Source organism: Labrus bergylta, chromosome 22 (genome assembly GCF_963930695.1).
Source record: "Labrus bergylta chromosome 22, fLabBer1.1, whole genome shotgun sequence".
Taxonomy (NCBI): Eukaryota; Metazoa; Chordata; class Actinopteri; order Labriformes; family Labridae; genus Labrus; species Labrus bergylta.
The window spans coordinates 6,291,875-6,309,775 of NC_089216.1; the positions used below are offsets into that span (position 1 = coordinate 6,291,875).

Below are 17,901 nucleotides of genomic sequence, written 5' to 3' on the forward strand. Positions count from 1 at the left end.
TCTATCTTGATTTGAATTCATATCATCATCTTGCAATCCAAAGGGGCAGAATAGCTTATCATTACAATCTGGAGGTGGGGTTTTAGGAGACAAAGCAAGTTGTGATTTCTTAATCGTACGTTTCCTTTCAACACTGCCCGCAGACAAATCTGACAGGAGGAAAGATGGACATCAGACAACCTCAATAAGATTTGGTTTCATTATTTGGAATCTGCAGGTCACAGTGTGAGAGATTGTAATGGGCTTTGTTTCAAAGATTTATGACACAAAACAATGCATCTTTTTTTTGTTTGTTGTTGACAACTTTAATTCATGATCATAAACAAAAACGTGTCCTTACAACTACATGCAGTGTGGACAGCACACATCAGGTCCCAGACAGCATTTCCACAGTTTAGACTTCAAACATGAGTTAGGTTGTGCTTCAGCATGTCCTACAGATCAGAAAGAATGTGACAGCTTTGTGTATTTACTGACGTTTATAATAAATGTGTTGTAAGGTAGCTGTGACTCTAACATCACAGCCTGCACTTTAGTAACGGCTCAACACAAACTGATCTCCCTTCAGTATTATGAATAGAAACCAGCGAAGCTAACAGATTCTTTTCTATCCATAGTGACATAATAAAACTTCAGTCTTTTGTTCAGGATTAAAACATGTTGTCAAAATGCCGTCAAGGACCTGAACTGTCTTGGCAAGGTGACTTTTTGCAATGCTTCATTGGGGCCAAGTGAAATCAACTTTTTAGTTTCTTCCCAATCTTTGTTAGTCAAGAAATCTCCCAAAATGAAAAGAGTGTTTACTGAATCAGGCATTTTGAGAATTTATTTTATTTTCTATAATCATTAACTTTTGACATTTCAAAGTAGCAACTCCTGCATGAAATCTTGCATTCCTTCTATCACGTCTAAATGTAAGTAAGACTTAAACAAGTATTTGATTTTAACACTTTAATGTGTGCCACAATATTCCAGAAGTAAAAAAGAGCTCACTGAAAGGCGAATGTAAGACAGCCTTACATTTGACATGCACTAGTATTCACACACAGAAGCAAAGTATTACTGTTGGAGTTTGCGTTAAATACCAAAAAGTCGACTAACAAAGGATCCAATTTTAAACCAACATTTTTGAGACTCCGACAATGACTCCCAATATTTTCAGTTCTGCAGAAATCAAAAAGGCCCAACGGTCGCCCTTCCACAACAACAAACTATGACACTAAAACGCCAGCGCCGCTTTTCGAGCCGCCTCCCTCGCTGTCCCGCGACGCCGCAGACTGGTCCTGTGCCTCTGCCTCGCCCTCTCCCACCAACCGGATGTTGTAGCGTTCCCTGTACTCTGTGAGCTCGCGACCTTTTGACTGCATCTGCGTGTTGATGGACTCGACTATTTTGGTGATCTGTGGGGGGGAGAGAGAGGAGAGCGGGTGAGAGCTTGTGACATTAAACAACATTATATTTGTACTTTTCTTTCTCCGCCTACATTACCTGCTCTTTGTTGCTTTCCAAGGCTGGTAGAACTTCTTTTACCGTCCTCTCCACCAAAACTCCTCCCACCAGACGAAAGCATTTCCTTGAAGGGTCCACGTCCTTCAGGGTGTCAACTACTAAGCTGGAGAAAAAAAACAAGAACAAAATGATGTTAAGAACAAACACTGACTCTATGATGAGGGAAGAGATTCACAAAGCTGCTCCGTTTTCTAGTCCTTAACTTTAACTGAGCTGACATCAAAGCTAAAGCAGACTATAAACAAGGCAATACCAGATTGTCCAGGTGAGCAGGAGAAATATATTTCACTCTGACTCCACAGCTCTTCAGGAGGTGTGAACATGTTTTCACCAACCTGTGCTCGTTGATCTCCATCTCCAGCTCTGCAGCTTTCGAGGCCATACTGCGCTGCTCCTGACGCATCTTCTGAAATGTTGCCACCACCTGTCACACAATGAATGAACATAGAAAGCAACACGATTATACATCAATATAGATACTCCAGATGAGTGATGGGCAACTTTGGTCACAGCAAGGGCCACATTAATTTAATTCTCACTGCCAGAGGGGACAAATTTTAGGATACAAAAACAATTACAGTCAATTTTATCTCCGATTTAACTCAACATATACCAGTGATCAAATATTATTATGGACATATTTCTGGTTTTCATGATTTCATGGCAGATTTAGTCATGTTTTCTTCATGTTTCCAATTAATTGATATATAAAAATTGACCTGAGGACCACGTTGAGGGTTGATTGGGGCCGCCAGTTGCCCACCCCTGCTCTAGATTTATACCACTTTTATTTTCAGCACCGTTAACAGAGCTGGATAAGAAACACTCAAACGCTCCGTCCTTCCATTAAAACAGATTGAAGCCATTCTGATGTATTTACTGCAGTATCTGTCTTACACTAGCTTCATCAATAGCACAAAATGCAAATGTTCAATGTGCTTCAGCTTGCCTGGTTTCAATATTTAGAATAGAATTACTTTATTGATCCCAAACTGGGAAATGAATGAATACAGATAATCAGTACTGCTTCTGTTAGAATTATCAATTTAACATTAAGCAAACGCTATAAGTTTTCATACTCCAGCCTAAGGCTGGGAAATATATCGAGTTTTTAAGATATATCAATATATTTTCAAACTAGTTATAGGGTAAGACAACATCGTTAATATGGATATAGTTTAAGTTGCATTAAAATAACATTACAGAGGTGCCAGGTCTCCTTTTTCTCATCTCACTGATGATGATGACTGACTGTCTGTCCCTCTTCACCCTGCTCCTCCTCTCTCTCTCTTTTATTGTATTTAAGGAACATTTTTATTTTATAATATTACTTTTTAAATTCACAAACAGGTACTTTATTTTCCATGTGTTTTCACTGTTAATAAAATACATATCCATATATATCGAGTATTGCCATTCCGCTAATCAATATCAAGATCTGAGTTTTGGTCCATATCTCCCAGCCCTACTCCAGCCTTTAAAATGTAGAATTTAACACTTGTAAACAATGTAAATATATTGGTTGGATAACTGAAGTCACTGATATCTCACTATGTTCCTTCGAGCTGCAGAAAACTACAATATGGATATTATAAAATGTTTGCCTTACATTTTTTTTGATTAAAAACATAAAATAATGGATGGAATGCAAACATTTTGTAAGGGAGAACTACATTAAAGTAGTTCTAATTGTACTAAAGCAGGGGTGGGCCACATGCGGCCCCCTTCAACCCTCAACGTGGCCCTCAGGTAAATTTTTTACATATCAATTAATTGGAAACATTTGTGGAAACACAATTATATTAAAGTAAGAGAGTAGTGAAGGAACAACCACCCCCCGCCCCCTTCTATTTACAGTTTTATTTTATTTTTATTAATATATATATATATATTTTTATTTTTATTATTATTAGTATTAGTTATTCTTCTCTAAATCTTAATTTAATTATCTTTTCTCTCTTCATACCTTTTCTTTGGATTTTTATCTATTTTTATTATTTCTTATTTTATTTTTTATCTATTTTAATTGTTTTTTATTATTATTAGTATTATTTGTATCTTCTCTAAATCTTAATTTAATCTTCGTACCTTTTCTTTAGATTTTTATCTATTTTATTTCATTTCATGTTGTATTCTTGTATGTTTAAATATATATATATATATAAAAATGTGCCAGGACGAACAAAATTTGTGATGAAATATGACAACTTGTAATGAAGTAAAACAGTCTGCAATAAAGTAATAAAAAAAACATGAAGAAATCTGCCATGAAATCATGATAATAATATTTGATCACTGAGTTAAATTGAGACATAATATATATATATATATATATATATATATATATATCTTTGACTGTAAGGGTTGAATTTGGCCCTCTGGAAGTGAGAATTAAATGAATGTAACCCTTACTGTGACCCTCCCTGCACTAAAGGGAAGCAGCTGAATGGTTTCAACACTTAGTAAACATATTATTGTGTTATTTAAATGTTATTTAAGGAGGTTTGAGGTCTGCAGAGATAAAAATAGATTCTTCTACTTTCTCGAACTGAACAAAACCACATTCACACCTAACAGACTTTTCTTATTTAAATTAACTCACATTAAAACGTTTATTATTATTATTATTATTATTATTATCATCTTGAATAAGTGACTAACTTGATCTAAACAGAAGCTACATGAGAGGAAACACGATGTTTAAAGTGATGAGAAAGCAAAAAGAAGATGATGGGGAAGCTAACGTTAGCTTCAGTTAGCTTCCAGTCAGATTAAAGGCTTTATCATAGACGGACACGGTCGACCAGCGACGGCGGAGTTTGTACCGACTCCAGCCGCCTGAGGTGGAGGTAAATGTACCTGCTCGGCTGAAGGGCCGGACTGTTTCCCACCCGCGGTGTTGCTCGATTTGCTAACCGTGCTGCTACTGTTGGCTGCCATCTTGGAAGGGTGTTGCTGAGAAGGACCCCCGGACCGACGTAAAGCCGAGAGGGTATTACGTAAAGTGGTAGTTCATGTGAGCGCCTGTCGGGAAATTCTGCTCAGTTCGTGAAATATAGAAGTAAGTAAGTAAAAATCCAATATCTGTTATTAGTTTATTTTGTTTAAACAATGTATTTGCCTGTACGTAACAATAAAACACTGTGGGTTTTTTTGTGTGTGCTGCTTTAAATATAATATGACAATGGCCCAACTCTTTCTTTCTATTTGTTCAAATTAAAATCAGACACTCAAACGAAATGTTCAACATGGTCATCTCAGCTAATCCCAATAAATAGTCCTCTAATTTAAAATAAATAATTTGGTTAAATATCTCAATTTCTCTCTCTTTTTTTTTTTTTTTATCTTCACATTTTATTAATTCAAATTTCTGTCTCATCCTCATAATAACCTCAGAGATGTAGAAAGTTAGAGACAAGAAAACATATTTATATTTTCATTTCATTGTACAGTGTTCCCCTTTGTTATTGTTTTGTATTATATCTTTGCTTTAATACAGTGTATAGCTTCTGTACAGTTTATTTTAAATCACTTAGCTGTTACTACAACTTGTTTATTTTTACTTTTACTTTTTTTTGTTATAATGCTATTCTACTTTATTAATAATTTTAACTTTTTTTTTTGTAGAAGCTGACTCAGGGAGAAACACACAAGAAATCAAATGTACCTGTACTGTCCTGTACCTGTGCAAATGGCAATAAACATCTATTCTATTCTATTCTATTACAGGTCGGTGTTACCAGCAGTGGCAGGTCTTTCTCCAGCAGGTGGTGATAGTGTGGCTCAGTGTTGGTTTCCATCCTCTGATAAAGAACAGAGAAGAAGAAATGCACGGCTGACCCTCTCTGTTGTACAGTGAACACAGAGCAAACCAAACAGTGCAGGTGACATGCTGTAAGGGGTCACTGGGACCAATGTTCATGGTGAGGTGCATTGTGGGAACGTCTGCAAAGTCTCTGAGACAACGGATCAAACTGCAGAGCAGGTTTGTTTACTTTTCTGACAGGGGAATACTTGTCTGTACAGAGCCACAGAGGTTACATCTCTGAGAAAAGCTGCACAATATTCTGCAGTCGTTATAGAATAACTGACAGTTAATGATAAACCATGTTTGACCTGATGTACTTACCTGACATGTAGCGTCTGTTCTGTAGACATAACAACATCGTCCTCTCACTGCAGGATGTCCACTCTGCCTCGCCCCTTGGCTGCTGTTTGCCAGGTGACAGCCACCCCGGACAAACAGGCCAACCTCTCTGCCTGCAAAGAGCTGGTGGAGGAAGCCAAGGCTCGAGGGGCCAGCATGGTGTTCCTACCCGAGGCCTTCGACTACATCGGATCCAGTCGAGAGGAGACGCTGTCTCTATCTGAGAGCCTGACGGGAGACACGATGTCACAGTACACTCAGCTGGCCAGGTGGGTGAACTCTTTCTTCTTTCTTTTCCTAGAAAATGTTGACAAAGAGGAAGAAGTTTGGCTTTGTTCATCCCACGGGAGATTCATTTCTCAGGTCCCTTTTTCTTTTGTTTAAGTAAAAGTTTGAATCTCTTTCTTGTTTGACCCTGGTGTTTATCTCATTTATTTACTTGTAAAGTCATTTTAACTGAGTGTTTTCTTACATTACTGTTTTGATTGTTGTTATTCTTTAGTCTTGCAAAATGTAAATTCAATTCTGTTCTGATTCTTGTTCTGTGTTTTCCTGTTTGAAGCCCTTAAGGTGTATGTGTTGAATGTGAAAGATGCTAAACAGATGTTTAAAATACACTGCTATTTTCATGATGTAATAACCCATTAAGGAACAAGAGCTTGTGTGCTGCAGTATTTGAAGCTATGGAGTCTGCTCGTTGATTCCACCGTTGTGTACATCATTTAAATGTTGCAAAGCGAGTCTTGTTGGTAAAACTACTTTAACTGTGACTGATCTTTAAACCTGACCTCTCCTTCTTCCAGGAAGTTGGAAGTGTGGCTGTCTTTAGGAGGATTTCACGAACGAGGACACGACTGGGAATCTGACCGAAGAATCTACAACAGTCACGTGATAATAAATGATAAAGGTACGACCTCGAAAAAACCTGTGTTTACATTCTCTCACACCGAAACACAACAAACTATTTGAACAGCTTAAGTATTCTTTTAAGAGCTACACACATGTTTTTCCTTTCAACGCTGACATGTTGTCATGACACCCACAGGTGACATCATTTCAGTCTACAGGAAGTCCCATTTGTTCGACGTGGAGCTGCCAGAAAAAGGCGTGTCCCTTAAAGAAAGCGCATTCACCATCCCGGGACCTTCGCTTGTATCCCCGGTCCAAACTCCCATCGGCAAAGTACTCCTGAAAATACACTCACACTCAATTCTTCATATGTTTGATCTGTGAAACGTACTGCTTCAGAAAACTACAACTGTTGAGAGAAATATTTAGACTCTGCGCTGTATCAAAATCTGAATATTTATCCTGAGAGGGGCCAGAGGTTGGAGTAATTCACAAACATTTCACATGTTTACGACTGAACCAAACATAAACAGCATTTTATATGTGAGGTTTAAATGGAATGTGCTGCAGAGAAAAACATAGCTTTGAAAAGGAAATCAAATTTTTTATCTGGAAGTGTTTAAACATTAAGCTTTCTGTCTCATCATTTTATAAAAAAAAAGTTGTTTTTTTTTAAATGTAAAGACTCTCTCTTTGAAATAATGTTTTGATACCAAATCTTCAGGCACTTCTTGCGTCCACTTTGATCTCCTCATCTGTAGTTAAAGGCTTTATATGTGATTTTTTTTTTTGATCCAGCAGGTGTCGCCCTTGAGCACCAGCATGAAACCAAAACAACTCGCTCTGCATTGTTGTGTTAGCATGCTAATGCTAGCGATCTTTATTACGCTCATATCTTCACACTGCATGTAAATTTACCTGAAATGAGCGTGATCTAGAAACACAGTTAAGCAGTGAGTACAGTATGTTATTCTTCTTTTCTCTAGTCCCTCAATTAAACAACTTTTATACACGAGGGGAGGAGTCAGCCGGCCGTCCTGGCGATGTAAACAAACTGAAGATAGGACTCTGAAAACTCTGAAAGCATCAAAGACAGTGGGACTCAGGTGTTACACCCATTGTAGACAGTCATGACTCACAGAGTTATTTTCAGAGGATATACTTGATTTATATTTAAGTGTGAAAAATCACATATGAAGCCTTTAAACATTAAGATCTGTCTTTATTCTGAGTCTGGTGTTATTCTGTTGTCACAGGTCGGACTTGGTATCTGCTATGACCTGAGATTCCCCGAGTTATCTCTGGCTCTACAAAGGTCCGGAGCTGACATTCTGACTTACCCATCAGCCTTCACTGTGGCTACAGGAGCCGCTCACTGGGAGGTGGGACGTTACAACAAAGTGGATTTAAAGCCAAACAAACACAAACATGCTTTTTAAATGTCCCATGCGATGTTTTCATTCCCAGGTGTTACTGCGTGCGCGGGCGATCGAGACGCAGTGTTTCGTCTTGGCGGCGGCGCAGGTCGGCCGGCACCACGAGAAGCGCTCGTCGTACGGCCACGCCCTGGCGGTGGACCCCTGGGGGGAGGTGCTGGGGGACTGTGGGGGGGAGAAGCCGGGGATGGTGCTGGTGGAGATCGACCTGGAGAAGGTGGCGAGCACCAGGAGGAACATGCCGGTCCAACAGCACCGCAGAGACAAGGACTTCTATCAGAGTGTGGAGGAGACATGATGACAGGAGGAGAAAATAAACTTTTCATAAATAATAACAAGGGACACATGGAGTCATTTTGTACGTCATGTGAGGAGTTGATTCATTGTAGCCAAATGTTGAAATCTTTCTTCTCAATTTCTTTTTTTTTTTTGATTTTCTGGCTTAACTTTCGAGTCATCTCGTCATCTCTGCTACAGGTTCTCTTATTTGCACATACAAAAACAGTCCAATCAGGAAAAGATTGACAGGGTTTATATTCAAGACGATACCAAAAAAAAAAAGTTTCAAAACAGCACATACGTCTAGATCGTTAAGTTGTGGGTGCTGGACAGAAATACAAAAGAAAAAGGAACATCAGAAGCTGCTCCAAAGTGCATTTAATGAAGTTTTATCCCCACATGTGACACACTGATGAAGGGGCAAGGACCCAAAATGTCACAACTGGTGATACACTTCATTAAATTCTGAACAAGGTAATACTCCAAGTGGTCAATAGATGGTACTGTGGAGCTGAAACGAGAAAATGGAAGCCCTCCTTTTAAAACATTCCTGTTTCATGTAGTTAAGTTATGTGCCTGTATATTTGGTACTGAATGTATATCTACAAATTCAACTGTAAAGTTTTGTGTGACATTACGTTTGTTAAAATAAAAACTGTTGGAGATTAATAAAGATTTATAAAGATGATAAACTCACTCACACCGTAACATCACCTTCACCTGGTCTGATTGTCTTCTTTACTTGAAAACAAACATGTTACCTTTTTCTAGGCCCCGACCGATGTGGGGCTTTTGGGGCCGATACCAACATCGATATTAGGGAGATAATTGTTTTTGATATCGATATATCGGTTGATATCTTTCTTAGATCTATGATAGATATATGTACAAAATAGAAACTTTTCCCTCAGGCATCAGTTTAATTTACTTCCCTCTTAAGTCACTGAGGACAAAAATGTCCACTTCCAAAAAACTTGTATAAAAATAGAACAGATTCATATTTGTTTCTTTTGTTTGTTTAAACAACTCCAGCCCTGCTCAAAACTACCAAATATTGAATAATTATCAGGAATTTAACCCTTTAAATGCCACAATCATGTAATCAAGCTGGCATTTAAAGGGTTAAATTCCTGATATATGAATTCCTTTCTTACAAAAATGTCTGCCATATGCACTAACACAGCACAAAATGACGGCCAGATGAAGAGGAAACATTTGCCCAAATGGACAAAAATGTCCATAATGATGCATGAGGGTTGAGGCTTTCAGCCGTTCTCACCGAACAAAGAAAAGATAAACTTAGCTCAACCTCAAACTTTGACCTCCTCTTTAATGAAATGAGAGTCCTCGTTCAGTTAATCAGTCAGGACATATTAGATTTGTCACAATAATGAATCTTAATGTATTACTCTGTTTGTGTTTATTAGTGCATTCACTGAAGCACTGTGCCTCAACACTAATGTGAGGTTACATGTTCTGAACTCAAGTCTTGTTTTGATCTTTCACTTCAACCCGAATATATTTCAAGAGAGAACGTCTTTCTTTTCACTACAAAAAAATAATCAGAGATCTTTAGTTTCTGGTTAAATGTATTTTTTCAAATATGTTACAATGTAAAACTGTTGTTTTACCGTCATTTGTGAAGATGTCCCCTTGAACTCTGGGTTTCTATGACAACATTTCCATTTAACAACAACTAACATTAACAAAAAGCAGACAGTGCTGCATGGGTGAATCCCTCTGGTGCTCTTCAGTGTGGAGATCCCATTTAGAAGCTCTTGAAGAGGTCTGAGGCAACAACCTTTAATTCATCAGGGCTACAGATTGAAAAGATATAATACCTGCCCTGATGAAGCAGTATGCCTGGAACATGTTGCCACATTTATTTTGAATCTGTAGTCCTGATTAATATGTTAATAAAGGCTTTTTATGCATACCCACCTGAGTGCATCAGACCTCTTCAATAACAAACTTTATCAGTCGCAGTCTTGTACAAAAAGTTCAAACTAGCTCCACCTAAACCTGAACGCCTACAACAATTAAAACCTGCATGAACACAAATATAATAAACATTATCATATCGTATAACAGTGACAGGAGGTTTGTTTCTGCATTGAGTATTTTATACTTTCCAAACTTTAAGCACATTTATTCTTTTGAAATCTAACTTAATCTAACTTCACAGCAACAATACGACCTGCAGTATGTTGTTTACGTCGCTATATTTGTGCATTAACTTGCAGGACCTGCACACGTCCTCCACATTCTGCTTTTTGAAGTGAAACCTTTCACGTAAACGAAGGCAGAAAAAGTCCAAAATCTCGCTCCACATTATTTATAAATGAATTGAATTTATTTCAGACATATCAAACAAAAACAAACATATCAAAAACACAAAACAAAATGAAAAGCACGAAAATACAACAAATAAACAAAAAACAAATCAAATTATTTCACAAAAAAAAAAGAAAATTACATATATTCAATTGATCCGCCTGAAAAGGAGTAGGAAGAAGTATAAAACTTATTTAATCCTACCCCTTTTCCACAGCTCAATAATTAATATTTATTAAATTAAATTCCTGTGTTCCTTATAATCTCTTTATATATACAATCTATCTATATACAATTTGCTATACTATTATTATTATTATTTATATATATATTTTCCTTCTTAAAGCTCTCCCTCATCCCTGTACCTTTTGAAAATCATTGCTTTGTACATGTTTTTAAACTGGATCATAGTGAATTTGTAAAGCATGCATTTTGGTCCATATGTCTTTCCACATCCAGTCAATCCAGCATGTTGCTCCTCAGCCTTTTCATTTCAGCGACTGAATGAATAATTGATCACTTTCTCTCCTCCTGCCTGTTTCTATGTCAGGATGGAGGGTGCCAGGGTGGAGGGTGTCAGGGTGGAGGGTGCCAGGGTGGAGGGTGTCAGGGTGGAGGGTGCCAGGGTGGAGGGTGTCTGCTGCTGCTGCTGCTGCTGCTGGGATGGGAAACCGGAAGTGAACGTCACTGACACAGGAATGGGACTGGGAAAAAAAAGAAAAAAAAGAAAACACACATCATGATGAGGAGGAGAATGTCAAATCCACTCGTGTAGGAAACAGAAATCTTTTCGTTTTCCACGCAGGAAAAAAACGATGAACTGTCGCGATCGGGCTGGATTTGAGGCATCGGGAAGGTACGTGATGTTCTTTGTGTTGTTTTGTATTTATTTATTTATTTCTTCATTATTTTTAATATAAAAGGTTACGGCGTTAGCCTGCGTTGTGTTTCACCATCCGAGGCCATCCATCCATCCATCCATCCCTCCATCACATTTAGTGAACTCACCGGTGGATTTCTTCACATTGTTGTCGCTGTTGAACAGATGCTAAGTTGTTTAGCTTATGTGCTCACATGTCTGGATGTAGTTTCTGGGTTTTTATTTAAAGACTCAGGCCTGCAGCTGCATCCAAAGGGAAGAGCTGCACAATCTGCCTCCTCGCAGTCTCCCCGTTTCATGTCCACTTTTTCTGGATACTTCCACCATGTAATGCAGATGTAAGGCTGATGGCTGCAGGATGATCACCATGCTGCTTCTGTCATGGTGGCTCTCTTTAAGTCTTCTTCTTCTTCTTCTTCTTGCACATTTTGCCTCCTTTCTGAAAAAAATGAAACCTCCTAATAACACTGTTTTTCCTAAATCAGTCAGCAACCTGTTAATAATTACTTTTCTCCTGGTCAAAGAGTGTGTACAAAGTAAAGCAGGATAACACACCCATATATCTGCTGTGCTGCTTTTATCATATTGAGGTTTTTTTCTTTTTTAAATATATATTTTACACATATGACTTATCATAGACTTTTGTAACTAGTGTTTGATTCATTAAACTATACAATTTTTATCCCCCCCCCAAAAAAAAAAGTCAAAAATGTAATTCTACTAAAAAGTTCTATCTGTTCATTTTGCCTTTTTTGTCTTAAGTTGCAGCCTTCTTAAGACTCATATTTCTGTCGGTCAATGTGTGGTTATTTATTGATTCACCTTTAAGTCTTTCTAATGTCTAAATGTAAAGTTGATCATCCCAGTAGTTATTATTATTTTTTTTTAACTAAGTTGTATTATTAATTTGTTATGTCATTAACCAGCCAGCAACTAATGTAAACCTTTGACTGTTTCTCGATACCACGACCATTTAATAAAGTTAAACAACACAATAACAGAGCTAGATAACAGTTGGCTAATTTGATCTCGGAATTAAATTACTGTTTACATACTTTTTGTTTACTTGGGTGTTTGTACCTAAATAGTAATGAAACATTTTTGTTGTAAAGTGGAGTAATATAAAGATTAAGATAAACTTTATTGATCCCCAAATTTTTGCGTTACGACAGCTCAAGAAAACAGGAAACATATTTAATTTACAACCATTTACAACTCTGTTTTTGCATATTTACTTTTAATCTTTCATATTTAATCTTCCTAGTAATGCTAAATTAAATCCTGGTTGTATATATTCACATTCTTAGTTTTTATATTTTTAGTACTTATTTACTTTGTATTTAATATTATATTGTGTTTTTTTACTCATATTGTGTGTTTGGACAAAGTGCTGCTGTAACGCCACAATGTCCCAGTTTGGGATCAATAAAGTAATTCTATTATATTCTATTATTCTATTCTAAACAGGAATATAATTATTAAAAATAACAAGAAGTTAAAAATCAAACATATTTACATCAGTAGAAAAAATACAATAATAGAATAATACAAGGTATGTACACTTCCACTTGTGGAAAGAGTTATTGTTATTAAAAACACACACAGTGTGTAGCATTATTGATGTGAGTGATGCCGCTTATCCCTCAGCTTTGAAACAATCTTCAGTTTTTATTCAATCTGGAAACGTTCATTTTATATTCCTGCTTTTTATCCCAGTTTTTTTAGGCTACATTTTATCAGCGTTTGAGTTTCCTCTCCTGGACGGAGGTCAGAGGAAAATGGCCAAAGAAATAATATGGTTAATATAGTTTTCCAAAAATTGGTTTCTTGTGACAGAGAAATCATTTCAAGCTGGTAAACAGGAAGAGTTAATAATAAACATGAAGTCAAGTTAATGTTTCCCTGCTGTTACCTCTTTTCTCCAACACTGTTTCATAGTTTTCTGATTATCCGTCCTCTCTCAGTCCACGTGTCGGTTACAGGTCAAACTGCTGCAACGCTCCTTATTAGATGTAAGTGTGGTTTTAATCAGAGCTCCTGATTGTGTTATGTCTGTCTGGAGTGTCTGCCCCCCCGTTCTGTTTCAGACAGTGGCTATGTTTCATTTCAGAGTTCATCTCCTTCCTAATGACACTTTCTTCCTTTATTGGAAGAGAAAGATAAACTAAAGGATAAGCAAAATGTTTTTTACTTTATTTTCAAACTAAATGACTTGCCTTTCATTCTACTATGGGGCGCCGGTAGACTAGTGGTTAGTGCGCGCACCCCTCGTACAGAGTCTTCTTAGCGAGCGGCCCAGGTTTGAATCCGACCTCTTGTCTCCTTTCCCGAATCTTTACCCACTCTGACTCTAAATAAAGACATACAAATTCCCAAAATAAAGCCTTTTATATATTTCAACAACAACCAAATGAGCTTGGGTGCTAGCAGGGAGTGTTAGCAAATATTAGCAACACGTCAGCCATCAGTTGTTGTGTATATTTTTAAACCTCACATCGGCACGAAATGTCTGCCAGTTACCTGAATCAGTATCTGAAAGGTTTAGTGTCCAAGCATCTCCAGACTGAAGTTTCTATTTAAAAGGGATTAATGCGTTACTAAATAGTTAGTAGAAACACTTTGCAACAGCTTGTTGTTCTTTTCACCCGTTTTTTCCTCGTCTGTAAAATAGAATTAGGCAAGTTGTTTTATTCTAGGATGATCTACTGCTGTCTCTCAGGAGAAATGATACTCTCAGAGTGGCGTAGGCTGGAAGAAATTGATATCTGACAAAGCGAGCCCCCACAAAAACACACACACACACACACACACACACACACACACACACACAATGAGAAAGATTTCTTGAATGACTGAATTCCTTTTCATTTACTGGAGGACATCAATTATTCATCCCTCAGCATTCATTTTTAAAAAGAGGAACCTCCTCAGTCTTCAGTCAGGTCTGTTGACCGGTCACATGTTGGCACCATGACTATAAGGTTCTTCACATCATTTAGATTCCAGGTGTCCATCCTACTCTGACTTTTTTTTAAAAAGTGTGCAAACATACGACACATCTTCCGCTGCAGCTGACTATTTCACTCACACTCAACCTTCGAGGTGAATACCTGAAGAGGGATGAAGTCATGAAGGCTGAGAAATTATACTTTTGTTTTGGACAATATGGCGATTTCTGTCTCAAGTTTGGATTGTCACAAGCAAAAAGTTGCATTTTTCCTATAACTAGAAAAAAAATACTGTAAGAATTATAGAATATTTGTAAAAAAATAATAATAATAATTGTCAACATATTACTGTCTTTATTTTGTTTATAATCACTCAAATTGGTTTGTTAGCAATCAAAAATTGGAGTCTGAACAATGGTGGATTTGTTTGAGGCCAAAGTTGCTTTAAGAGCTTTAAAAAAAAAAAATGACAAAATATAATTCATAAAGGGTTAAAAGAACATCCATGTGGTGGATTAGGAGCCCAAACCTCACCTTTAACAGGTGACGTCCAGCATAGAGGTTGTGCTGTGTGTGGCTCTGGTTGTGTCTGTGTTTGTCTTTTGGTTGGTTTGTAAAATCCAACAGCCAGCGGCGGTGCTGACACTGCAGATTGTCAGCTGTAGTTAGGGTTAGGCTAAGTCACCAAATGCTTTATTATTGTTTTTATTTCAGAGAGTTTGGTTTGGTTTGGTTTGGCTTTCTTTAAGCTCCTTATTTTTTGACCTTCAGTGTTACTAACACTGTTTCATAAAGTCCATACATTTTAAAGAACATTCTTTCACTGGTCAGAAATCAAACAACACGGGATCTTCTGACTCGAGGTTAATACATTTCACGGATTGTATTAAATCAGTTTAAGTCCTGATATTTAACAATCAGCATTTGTTTAAATGTAATCACTGAATGATTTAATGAAAAGATAAATAGATTTAAAAGCTGTAATTACAACTTAATGTTCCTGATCTATCATCTATGGTTACTCCATTATTTAAGAACTACGTTTCAGACTTATTCAGATGTTGGTGACTGTGCTGTCTGAAGCTCTGTGTTGTGTCGATGGATGTTTTGCTCCTTTTTATTGATTTATTTATTGACCGGCTGCTCGCTTCCTGTCTGAGTGATACGTGTCTACTCATGGCTCCCGTCTCTGAAGGAGGTGTGAGCGTGTCGCTTTAGAGGGGAGAGGCCGAAAACGCTGAGTCATGTTCCAATGGACGACACCTCCATAGTAACCGGCAGGAGGAAGATAAGGCAGGAGATATGTAAAACCAACAGACGCTGTAACGTTTTGTTCTCCTGCTGTCGATTATTCTGCTGTTATCCACGAACACACACACACACAAACAGATTCACTATACTCCCTCAACTGAGCTTAAAACACCAACATGAATCCTAGCAGCCGCTCTGAAATCCACACATTCTGAGGAAATGATCAAAACAGTAATTATGCCAAAGAACTTGACGTGAACTGAACGTGTAAAGGACTGTTATTGTGGTAGCTCTGAAATGACACCAGCAGAGAGAAATTAAAGGAAAGTAACATGTTTCATGAAAGCAGACCTAAAGAGGCTGAGATGAACAATTATCTGATCTCAAACTGAACAGATGGACAACCTGCATTTTACACTCCAACTCTAATTTTACATGCTTAGCAACTTTCTGTCAATCAATACTGATGATGGGCTTGTTACTTATCAACCTCCCTACAGGTTTAGAGACAGCTTGTGTTTTTGGGGTGGAAATCACAAGAATTCTTTTTATATAATATTGATCAATTCCTTGGACAATTTAAATCATAGTTAAGAGTCCTAGAATCCATACAAGAAGTTATCAAAGCCATTAATAAAGTCATACAATCAGATTGAAGGAAAATGTAGAACCAGGTCTCAAGAGGAAAATGTTCTCAATTCCCCAAAAACTCTTCTGCCATGTGTAGAAATGTTTCTTCTAAATCTTAAGGCGTTGAATCCCAACGAATTAAGGGAAAGATGTAAAGAAAGCTTAGTGGGATGAAGAAGAATGAATGGTGTACATTTCCCTGTAGCTGGCTGCATCCCTTTCCTCAGGGCCCAGTCATGCTAGCTCTGCAGTCTGAAACTGAAAGTCAAATAACAGAACCATATCATCACATGGGCTCTACCTCGCCATTTACTCCCCAAACAAGCTGAATTGAATTTCCTATTTGCACTGATGCAATAGAGCTCCAAGGGAAGTCCTGTCTCCTGATGGATCAGGGCTGATATTGGCGAGGGGGGGGGGGGGAGGGGGGGGGAGTTTCTCTTTCCTCTTTGCCTCACATTAGTTTGTGCCAGAGAGGATTACGCTCTTCAGTTTCACCGTTCGTGTTTGCAGAAGACTTTTGTTCTGATAGCTTCTGCAGTGGTGGGGTTTCACCATCAAGCCAAAGTGTCGAAATGTATTAGTCAGAGGTGAGTGAATTTGACTGCAACAGCCCACAGGAGGAGAGAGAGAGAGAGAGAGGCCTGATGCAAAGAAAACGTTAATGTTAGTTATAAAGCTGGTCTGAATTAGAGCCTGACCAATAAACAAGCTGGTCCACCAATTGCAATGCAGACCAACCGAAGTTTGTGATGGTTTAAAAATAACGCTGTTAAGAGATTACATGTCATCCCAAACATTTACTGAATAAACATCTGCAATAATACTAAAAAAAAGAACAGTTTACACCTCATTTCCACTTATATGTACGGAGGCAAGTCAACCAGGACGTCCATTCATTCCTGTGAGGATCTCTGTGATATCTGACGCGACGACTAAACTCCTCCCCACCAGAATATTCCGGTCTGGAATGTGCGCTGAAACATTCAAATATTTGCACTTTGGGGGATGGATATCGGACAGGGTGCTAGCTTAGCTAAATGGCTGCTAACGAGCTAACAGGCTATTTTAATCGATTCAGTTTCCAATGTTGAATTTAAAGCAAGTTTTTTTTGTTTAAAAATAACTTGTTTATCAAGTTTTGTTTTATTGTTACATAACATATACAATTGTAATATTTATATATATATATAAAAAAAAAACATGGATGTAGTCTCAGTGACATCACCAATTGGTTTCTGAAGAGGCGCTAATGAAGCCCAATGACGGCGGTCGCCATATTGGAAATGCTGATTCCAGCTAACACCGGGCTAATCTTGTGTATTTCGTGATTGGTTACCAGAAAACTGTTGCTGCCGTTTGCCTGCTGCCTGACTGGTTCCACGCGTTGGAGACGTGGCGTTGTATCTGTTCTTCTTTTAACTTGACCTCACAAAACTCTTTAAGTCGTCCTGCGGTGTAGCACTGGGAGGTGTAAAAGGTTGAACTTGGTGCAAATGTTCCCTGATGTGCAGGAGCAAGGTGAGAACCAATTCTGCTTTCATTGCCTCTTGAAACTTCAGTTAAAATAGAGTAAAAACAAACTTCCCACTTTGGCTTGATGTATTCAAAATAAGTTACAAGAAGAAAACATAAGAT

The 17,901-nt window shown here is 37.8% G+C and overlaps 3 protein-coding genes across 7 annotated transcripts in view; 2 read left to right on the forward strand and 1 right to left on the reverse strand.

The window, feature by feature from the left end:
- Positions 1 to 811: 811 nt before the first annotated feature.
- On the reverse strand, positions 812 to 4,516 carry pfdn2 (prefoldin subunit 2). The gene is made up of 4 exons (XM_020640350.3): positions 4,369 to 4,516; positions 1,845 to 1,933; positions 1,489 to 1,612; positions 812 to 1,400 (listed from the first exon to the last, which is right to left on the reverse strand). Exons 1-4 carry the CDS (start codon positions 4,447 to 4,449, stop codon positions 1,212 to 1,214), a joined length of 483 nt encoding a protein of 160 aa, XP_020496006.1. The 5' UTR covers positions 4,450 to 4,516; the 3' UTR covers positions 812 to 1,211.
- An 801-nt stretch (positions 4,517 to 5,317) lies between these two features.
- Positions 5,318 to 8,933, forward strand: nit1 (nitrilase 1). Of its 2 annotated transcripts, none has more exons than XM_020640351.3 (6): positions 5,318 to 5,494; positions 5,692 to 5,925; positions 6,460 to 6,563; positions 6,702 to 6,838; positions 7,762 to 7,887; positions 7,973 to 8,933. In XM_020640351.3, exons 1-6 carry the CDS (start codon positions 5,424 to 5,426, stop codon positions 8,237 to 8,239), a joined length of 939 nt encoding a protein of 312 aa, XP_020496007.2. In that variant the 5' UTR covers positions 5,318 to 5,423; the 3' UTR covers positions 8,240 to 8,933. The 2 variants fall into 2 exon arrangements, with proteins under 2 accessions (XP_020496007.2, XP_065806866.1); XM_065950794.1 differs by having other exon boundaries at positions 5,343 to 5,494; positions 5,664 to 5,925.
- Positions 8,934 to 11,252: 2,319 nt separating this feature from the next.
- The window catches only part of clcn3 (chloride channel 3), a 38,790-nt gene continuing 32,141 nt past the window's right edge, over positions 11,253 to 17,901 (forward strand). For all 4 annotated transcript variants that reach the window (XM_020640314.3, XM_065950625.1, XM_065950627.1 and 1 more), the window contains exon 1: positions 11,253 to 11,410. The gene's annotated coding sequence lies outside the window, so the exon portion shown is untranslated. The remainder of the gene's footprint in view (positions 11,411 to 17,901) is intronic.